General features: G+C 25.8%; 1 protein-coding gene across 1 annotated transcript; it reads right to left on the bottom strand.

The window, feature by feature from the left end:
• Positions 1 to 354: 354 nt before the first annotated feature.
• Positions 355 to 7,257, bottom strand: LOC145843009 (EF-hand calcium-binding domain-containing protein 9-like). The gene is made up of 4 exons (XM_082950478.1): positions 6,869 to 7,257; positions 4,432 to 4,555; positions 975 to 1,062; positions 355 to 389 (listed from the first exon to the last, which is right to left on the bottom strand). The coding sequence occupies exons 1-4, from the start codon at positions 7,255 to 7,257 to the stop codon at positions 355 to 357; spliced, it is 636 nt and encodes a 211-aa protein (XP_082806604.1).
• Between the last annotated feature and the right edge of the window lie 2,185 nt (positions 7,258 to 9,442).

The following is a 9,442-nucleotide window of genomic DNA, read 5'->3' as shown; positions in this document are numbered from 1 at the left end:
ACGTTTTTAATGATATACTATAAACTTTTCTTATCTTTTTTTTCATGGGGTACACAGGAAACTAGTCAAAACACGCCCCTGTTATAGACCCTATAACGAAGAATTTAAAAAACCTGGAGAAAATATGCCGAAACCATTTGGCAACCCTGTACATAAGTTTTCTCATCTTTATTTATTATAGATACAACTTTGAAAAGATACCTTGGGCCCCTTTTACCAGTCTATCAATCTTGTGTAATAATTTTAAGAACTGTAAACCAGGAATTGCCCGTTACCACATGGTAATGACCGCACATATTTTAATAGTACTTTTATATGTATAACTCTAGTAGAAGTAGTTAAGGAAGTTTTTAATTATCTGGCCATTGATCCAAAAGTCTGGTTCGCGCCTAAACAAGTTTAAAAAAAGCATTTTTTAAACGATATTACAATTTAAAATAAATCTCCCAAAATCTCCATCATTTTCCAAAATAGTAACTATTAATACTTTTCAGAGCAAAGGGCAACACTTAACAAGCAGGCCACTAAACCTGGATTTAGAACAAAATCGCCTGAATTTTTTAATGTTTTTACATAGAGTAGAATTTTGATTTACACAAAATTTATCTTATAGATAAATTCAATGTAATCATCAAAAATCATTCTTGATAAAAAACACTTAAAATGCCTTTACAATATCTCTTCAATATTGTTATACTATTTAACACAATATTATACTTCGAACTATAAATAGATCAAAAAATGTGTACTTTCAAAAACATAAAAGAAATTTCCCAAAAACCAGTGGCCACACTGTATAAAGGATAAATACTTTAATTAATAAATTTGATTATTGATTTATAACATAAGAGCACATACTAGAATCTCTCAATAAGCTGACAATGTCTGAGACGTTGGGTTGCAAATGATTTAGCCGCGGCAGTTTTTTCTACTTTACTCACAGCGGTCACTAAGTACTTTGTACTAAAACCCACTTGGTGAGATCACAACAGCAGTTTCCCGCGAGTATGCTTGCCTGACGAGTTTAATTAGGACGAAACCTATCGTAGGTTGTCTCTGATGCTGTTGGTCGTGTGAAGTTCATTATTTACTATTTATAACATAAATACTCTTTTAGAAACTCTATTTAAAATATACCGACTCTCAAATGCTTAAGGTTGAACGCTGTTTTAAGTTTCTGATCAACTGTAGTTGGAACAAAAATGAGATTAAGTTTGTTTCGGTTTTTGTATTTTAGTTAACTTATAATCTGTCATTTACTTACAGTAACTTACATATTTACTAAAATTCCTAGTTGGAACCTTTTTAAAAACCATGATTTACTGTGAAATACTTGGTAAAAAATGTTTTTGTTTCAGTGTTATTTTTATAGTTATATTTTAATTTATTTAATAAGTTGTAGTAATACTCGAGGTATTCTAGTCGATTATTTTTTTAAGTTTTACTTTTTTATAATTCCTTTAGGTTTAGTACAACGCTTACACTGTTTATAAATGTTAAAGTAAACTACTTTAGCACAACGCTTTCAAAAAAAATATTCTATTAAAGCGCTTTGTAAACATAATTTGCCCACATATATTAAAAGCCATGCTGTTAGTGACTTTAAAATAAAACAAGTTAATTATATTCAAGGTAGAATTAAAATTTGTTGGAGGTTTAAAATTTACATTTAGGATTTTAAATAAAATCAACCAAGCTTTTATGGAGACACTGACTAGTTTTTGGTCACTCAGCTTATTTTTTTTGCCATTGTTAATAAAAACCCTAGGTTCTGAAGTAAGACCTCAGTGAATGTTGTTTAGCAAATTTTGATAATGTACAGTAGAATTAAGAGATAGATGTGTTGAATGTAAATCATAAGCAGCAAATAAACGGATACAAGCCAATTTTAGACAGTAGTTTCACAGTAAAAAAACTAACAAGAGTAAATATACAAGAACAAAAAGCAATAGAAAAGCAAAGTCAAGAGATGCATAAATCATAAAATATGATAATCTTTATGGCCTTTAGCGGTGAAAAATTTGAGCACCTTGATGAGTACAGCTTTTTTAATAAAAAAAAAACTCATAGTTTTCCCAAAAAAAATATTTTATATTTAAGCATTTAAGTTTTATTTAAAAACTTTAAATTTTTTTAGCTAGTGCTAGAGGTTACAAAATGGTATTCACAAAGCACTAGTTTAGATATTGCTTTCCTTGACATGACTTAGTTATCTATACTGTTATAAAAAAAAAACATTGCATAAAAACATTTACATGAGAAATTTTGGAATCGAAATTATTTTATTCTTTGTTCAGATGTTGTAAGGTTTAGAAATTATTAGAGTAATTATACAGGTATTGGTATAACATTTTCTGTAGTTTCTATATTACAATTATTGAAAAAATCAACAACATAGTACTTTATGTCTTCTAGAGTAATCATAAGTACTTATTTGAATTTAATAGTGACATAAATATAGTTTTCTATATTAAGAACTTTTAAAAATAAAAAAAATTAAAACTCTAATTTATATACGTACAGCGTTTTAAAAATTGTAATCCCAATAACTCTTTGTAATTTCAACTTTTTTAACATTAAATTTTAAAATTTATATTTTATAAAAAAAACTTACTAAAGTATAAACTTTTAAAGTAAAACCTGGTTATAATATGAGCAACAAACTTGTCGGATATAAAAAAGTTAACTTAAATTCTTAATTATCACGTAGAAAAGTAAAGAATAGTTTATTTTATAGTTACGATAAGTAATATTTTTTTGATTTTAAAAGATAAATATTTTGAATCTTAGATATCCATTAACTGACTAAAACTATAAAGTTTATTACAAAAACAAAAAGAAAACAAACTAAAAAAAATTCTAGTAAAAATGTGCTTAAAACTAAGATCTTACATGACTAGATCATTATTTAAACCAGGATTTGATGCTACTTTTAGACCTAAGGCTTCCAGCTACACTTTTAGCTTCTTTTTTCGGATTCTTTTTACGGTACTCTTCTAACTCATTCTTAAATAAAAAGTAATAAAATAGTTTACTTTAAATTTAAACAAATTTAAATACAGTTGAATCAAATATTTGATTTTGTAAAAATAAAACAGCTTTCAAGGTTTTAGTATTATAAGATTTTACCAAGTTAAGTTAATTATAAAGTTAAGAACATTTTTGGTAAGTTCATTAGTAGCTTTTTTAGCTAAAATAAAAACAAATTATATAGTGGTCTTCCTTTATTGTACCAACATATTTTTCTGTCTGTCAACGAATCAACACACTTCAACTGGATTTTAAAAGGAAATAAATAATTTTGTTAGCAAACGATTAAATCTATATTTTGAACAGATTTTTTAACTATTAATTTCTATAAGTTTTAACCTTATATATTTACTTAAGTTTCTTATTTTAACTAATTAAAGAACAGTAGTAAATCTTTAAAAAATATTTATTAGTCTTTTTTTATGCTTATTAATATGAAAAATTAAAATCAAAAAATTGAATTCAACATTGCTTAAGTTAAATTTCAAGTACAGTTTTAATTATAACTTAAAAAACTCACTGAATTTAAACTAAGTTATTTGTGTGAGTTAAGAGTGCTTGACAATAATATATGTTTGACACTAAATATTTTTTTAGATAAAAAAGTTTCTTATCATAAAGAAGATTAAAAAGATAGAAACAATCTCAAATAAAATCTTAGGCCATACTTATTAGCATTTTTAAGTTAATTATTTTTACAGCGGTATTTAACGAACAGAGCAATGTATAAAAGTTCTGTTTTACTAAAAAAAAGGATCGTAGTCTATGAAGAGTTAGTACTCAGTAACTAAATTGTATGAATCTAAAGCTTTTAAGTACAGATTAATTTCAATGGTACTCATGAAAGTATGATTATCTGTTTTTAATCGATTAGAGCTTAATAAAAACACTTTAACAAACTAGTTTTTTACACTTAACAACAAGATTTTATACAATTTGTTATAGTTTGTTTTTATAAAAGTATGTATGTGTTACAAACTGTTATTTTGCTTTATAATGACTTATGGCTGTTTCAATCAAGGAAATGCAACAAACTTAAATCACACAACCAATGAATACAGAAAAATATTGTAGAATGATTAAGTAAATATATGTTTACCTTTTACAAATAATACTTAGGCGGAAACAATTCTGACAAACTGTTTAATTTTGACAGGTGTTTAAATGGTATAAAAATTTTTCAATCATAACGATGTTTTTTTTATTGGTAAAACAGTATGCTTTATTTTTTTTATAGAAAAAGTTAAAAAAAGTTCTGATACTACTAAAATTTTTGCGAGAAGTGATGAGATTTATATATGAAAAACTTAAATTAAGGTAAATCAAAAACATTAGCTTGAAACATTCTACTCGTATGAAATATTTAAAACGTAATAAACAAATGGATTGAATTGTTTTTACCTGGTTATCAATGGCTGCAGTAGTAAACAATCTGAACTCTTTGTAATCAAGTTGATCGTCGCCAGATATGTCGAACTTCATGAATATTTTTTGAATGGTATCCGGCTTCAAGTTAAAAATGAATCTGATAACATTTTTTATTTCAAAACACGTTTGCTCAATAAAAAATTCACATTACTAATTAAAAGAAAGTTAAAGAAACCAGCCCCAGTTTTAATGACTTTAAAACTTAAAGACGCATTTGACAGTTTTTTTAATTGAATTATTTTAAAAATTAATATTGCGGAGTAGAAAAAAATTGTGTAAAATAAAGTAAAAACGATTACCTATATAAAAATACTGTAAATAATAATAAATTATTATTAACTCGACGACTGTAAATACGTATGCAATTTGTTTCAGATAGTTTTGGTTGAATTAGTATGCATACGTCTATGCATATTTTTTGTTTTCTAATTTGTTTTTATTCTTATCTTATTTGTTTTATCTTATTTTTTTGCAGAACTTAATTCTAAAGCTTTTTTTTTTTCTTGTTTTAGATTGTATTTTAATTTAGCTAAACTAGCGATTTTATAATATATAAATGGCTTTAACTACAAGCTTCAACTTTTTTACGTAATTTTTAAGTTTCTTATTAGTTTTATTACGCCAAAACAGTTTTATATAACTATTTGTTAATAAAGTTATTAAAGGTTAATGTATTTATTATAACAATAGTTTAATGTGCTTTGTAAACAAATGATTGTGGGTTCACTTTGGTGGCCCAGATAACATGGTTGGATTGTTGGTGTTGTTTTTTTTTTGTCGTAGCGCCGGTGAACACTTGCTTAGAGACTTGAGCTTCATGACTTTGTCACAATTTGTTGTTTTTATTATTGAGATTTTAGCCTTGTAAGTGTTTTCCAAATTGCGTGCGAAGTTTTTTTTTTGTTTAAAAGATAGTTTTTTATTTTGGATAATTCAAAGTTATACGTTTATTGGGTAGGTAAAGTTATACAATCGCTTATATCCAGAAGGATTTTATCTTTGCAAAGGGTATAATTTAAGATTAATGTTTTTACCATAACAAATTAGTCAAAAAAAAAACGGTATAATACAAAGTAGACTGTTTTAAGTTTTAATGTAAAAAGAGTCTTTTTCTGAGACATTCTTTAAAAATATTCCATTGCACAACGAAATGCAGGGCTAATGACTTTGTATAACTAAATGAAATTTGTTTTAAGTTTTATACTTTAGTTTCATTCATCATTAGGCACTGCTACTTTGCTACTTAAGCTTACTACAAAATAACTATCCATTTTACAACAAGTTTAGTTAGCTTGAAATGTTGTTGAAGAACATCAGTAATGTAGATAAAAAAGCGGTTAAAAAAAATTGAAAACTTGTAGCTCTAAAGTTTTCAATTATAAGCGATCAATCATTATCTATTTGTAAAAAGAATAACGGAGGGTAAAACTTTGTGTATGTCATAACTACCCTGCGCACAGCTGTGTTAAAAAATAAAATTAAACAACTAAAAAATTTAAAAACAATACAGTGTAACTTATCATTAAATAAGCAATCTTATTGTTAAAGTATTTCACGATTAAAAACACGATGCTCTAATTATGAAACTACACTGTTTTGGAAGACACAGCTTTAGCTAGGTTGGTCTTGAGTTTAAGAATAGTTTGATTTCAAGCCGGATTCCTTATGAGTGTTTTCATGGTTTTAAAACCAGCAGTGGACTCATACATTCCTTTTATTTTTTTCCACAGCATAATATAATACTCTGGCTAGGAAGTAAATTACAAAGAGATTGTTAAAATAAACGCATCAAATACTATTAAACTGTATTTTTTAGATTATTTGATTGTACGATTTAAAAACGTTAGTTTCAAATAGGACTTATAAGTATTACCTACGTGCTCAGTTTTGCAGCCATTTTTAATAAAAATGATTACTATATGGCCTTTATATCCTGGCTCACTGCTTGAATGATTACAAGACAGTTATTTTTTAGTGAAGTGTAAGTATGTTGACATGACAGTTATACAAACATATAAAGTGTACAATTTTATACAACAAAATTCAACAAAGTAATAAAAATACTCTAATTGGGTTTATAAAAGAATTGTAACATCATATATGCGAGCAGAATAAGAAACAGGTTTAATTCATATATGTTTTAAGTCTTATACTATGAGCAAACTACTTTGTTAGCAAGAAAGTATTTATGTTCAGTAAGAAAAATACTAAACATTTTTAAACAAAGCAATATAAAAATTGACTAACTTTTATTATTCCTAGCTGCTGTTTTTTTTTTATCGAAGGTGTTTTGAGAGTGAGTAAGTGATAAGTAACAAAACTAAATAAAATTTAACTAAATTTAATTTACATTTTTATAGTATTCAAACAGTTATAAATGCAGTATATCATTAGTTACCAACGCTCTTACCCATTTTTCTTCATTTCTCTAGCTGATAATGTTCCTTGATTGTCTTCATCAAGCAGTTTAAAAACAAACTTTGAGTTTTGAAATATAAAACGTTTTGCGACTCGGTCTTTAATAGCTATTAAGAGACAAATTAATGCACAAAAGCTGCTGAAATCTATTAACCCAGCTCCGCATCTATCCAGAATTTTTTGCACTTCCTTAATTTTTTGTCTGTTTAGGTTTGTCGAATTTTTCATGAAGCAAAAGAATTGTAAGTCATTCAAGCTTCCAGTATTGTGCACGTCCAAAAGCTTGAAGTATTCATATACTACCGTCACATTTCGTGCTGTTAGAAGACAATAGTTTTGATTTAAATGTAAATCTGTGATCAATTTAGATGTGATCTTCATTTTTAAGTAGTATAAAAGAACTTTTTTTTAAAGTAAATATTTTAATTATTACAAAACAATGTAACGCACATAGCATAAACACTAAAAACTAAACTTATGTTGTATGAAACATACCAAAGTTTAGTACCATAACTGTATTTTTAATATTAATTGTTCGTATAAATTGGTAAAAACAATATCAAGTAAACTAAAAAAAATTGCACATCTATTTAATTCCATTGAGGTTACAAAATACTATGATTAAAATTTACTGATAACTCACTATGAATAGTATGAAACTGTAATAAATCTACTAAATTAAAATTTTTTAAATTATAAATTAATAAGTACAAAACTACTAGTTAGAAATTTCGAGTCGACACTAGTAGTATTGTATTTGTACTAAATAATTAGTTGTTAATCATATAGCAGGGGTCGGCAGCCTTTTATAAATCGCGGTCCAAATATTTTATAAAAGCTTGCGCGGGCCAAACTGAATAGATAAAGTGTTCCACGGGCCGCAGTTATTTAAAAACAACTGTAATAATTAATATTAAGGCCCATTTTCAAACAAAATTGTTTAAAAAATGCACAGTAGAGCACTTGTAAAGAGTAATGATCTAATCTTTTTTTTTTTATTACAAAAACTTTATTCAATTGTTTTTAAGAAGTCTGTTTTAGCTTAAAAATACTACGCATTTGACTCACGGGCCGCAATTTATTAGTTTGATAAATTTAAAAATTCTGTTTTGAAATAAAAGTAATAAATAAATCGTATAAAAAAAAATATATATACGTAAGTAGTCAGTAGAAATATATAGAATTCCAAAAAATATCCCATTTTTTAACGAGTTTTTTACTTAGACTAAAATGGCAAAAAAAAAATTGAGAAAAAGGTTTATTTGAATAATGATTTTTGATTATAAGAATGTTACCATTTTCAAAATTTAACTTTAAAAATTCTTAGATTTTTTGTTTGTAAGTTTTGAGCTCAAAAAGTAATATTATAGCATTTGTTTACAAGTACGTGTTTTCTTTTTTTGTAATTTAAAGAGATTAAACGTTTCGAATAACATAAACAAATAAAGTTTTGAACAGGTGCTGTAAATTGAAAGTATTAAAAAGGAAGCATACGTAACTTTACCAAAACATTACATATTTTTTTGAAGCGTAGGCTACAAGTTTTAGTAAACTTAACTAACTTAATTAAAATATCGTTTACACAAACGTTTTTAATTGTTTAGATATGTAATTTAACTCAGCTTAGAGTTTAATATGTACTACTATTTTTGAATTTAAAATGTAAAAGTTAACTACATAATACTACCGTTATAAAAAACAAAGGAAGTAAAATTATTTGCGTTGGACTTCTTAAAACTACGAGGAAGGCTTAATTTATTTGTATTATACTCTATGTCGTAATAAAGTTTAACCATAAGTTACTTAAATTAAACTTATACACTTTTAAAGCAGAATGTTTTGAGATTTTTAAAAACAACGTAATTTTTCTTAAAGTTTGTTCAATAATTAAGTTATTAAAACAAAAGTTTTAGCACAAATGTAGTATTTTATCTCTAAAATAAAAACATAATGACTATACAAAAAAGTAAATGCTTAGTTTGTGTTAAATGATTTTGAATATAAAACTGTTTTAAAATAACGAATGTTTAGTTTATAGTTGAGCCAGTATACTTGATATTATTAAATCTTTAGTTTTTTTGAGAAAACTAAAATGTATAACTAATATAATATTTTAGGCTTTAACTTGACAGTTATAGTTTACTTGTAGTTATTTTACAATTTGTGTTGTATACTTTTAATAAAAAACTTTGTAGCGTTAAAACGTTAAAATTTTTGTTTACAGCTATACGTTTTCAAAAAAATAAGTCTCTCAAATTTACAGCTTTTGAAAATATAGACCTTTCTAATATGTGGAACTCTTGAAAAGCTGAAAATTGTCCTAATTTTATTGTATTGTTAGTTTAGTCAAGCCTATATGCTAGCAAAAAAAACAAATATTTTTCTCACCTTAATTTTTTTTGCAATCTTCAGTCTGATGTGTTTTTGTATCTTATTAAAAAGTATTCTAATGGAAATGATTTTAAGCTGAGGAAAGTTCTAGTTTTGTCAAAACTAAAAAAATTAGAACCATTTAATGAAACTTTTCCAAAAGTAATGTAACGCTTAAGGCTGTATGCACTTATGG

The sequence above is a fragment of the Thalia democratica genome, chromosome 8, assembly GCF_965202585.1.
Source record: "Thalia democratica chromosome 8, ktThaDemo2.hap1.1, whole genome shotgun sequence".
Classification (NCBI taxonomy): Eukaryota; Metazoa; Chordata; class Thaliacea; order Salpida; family Salpidae; genus Thalia; species Thalia democratica.
This window is presented reverse-complemented; position numbering and strand designations above follow the sequence as displayed.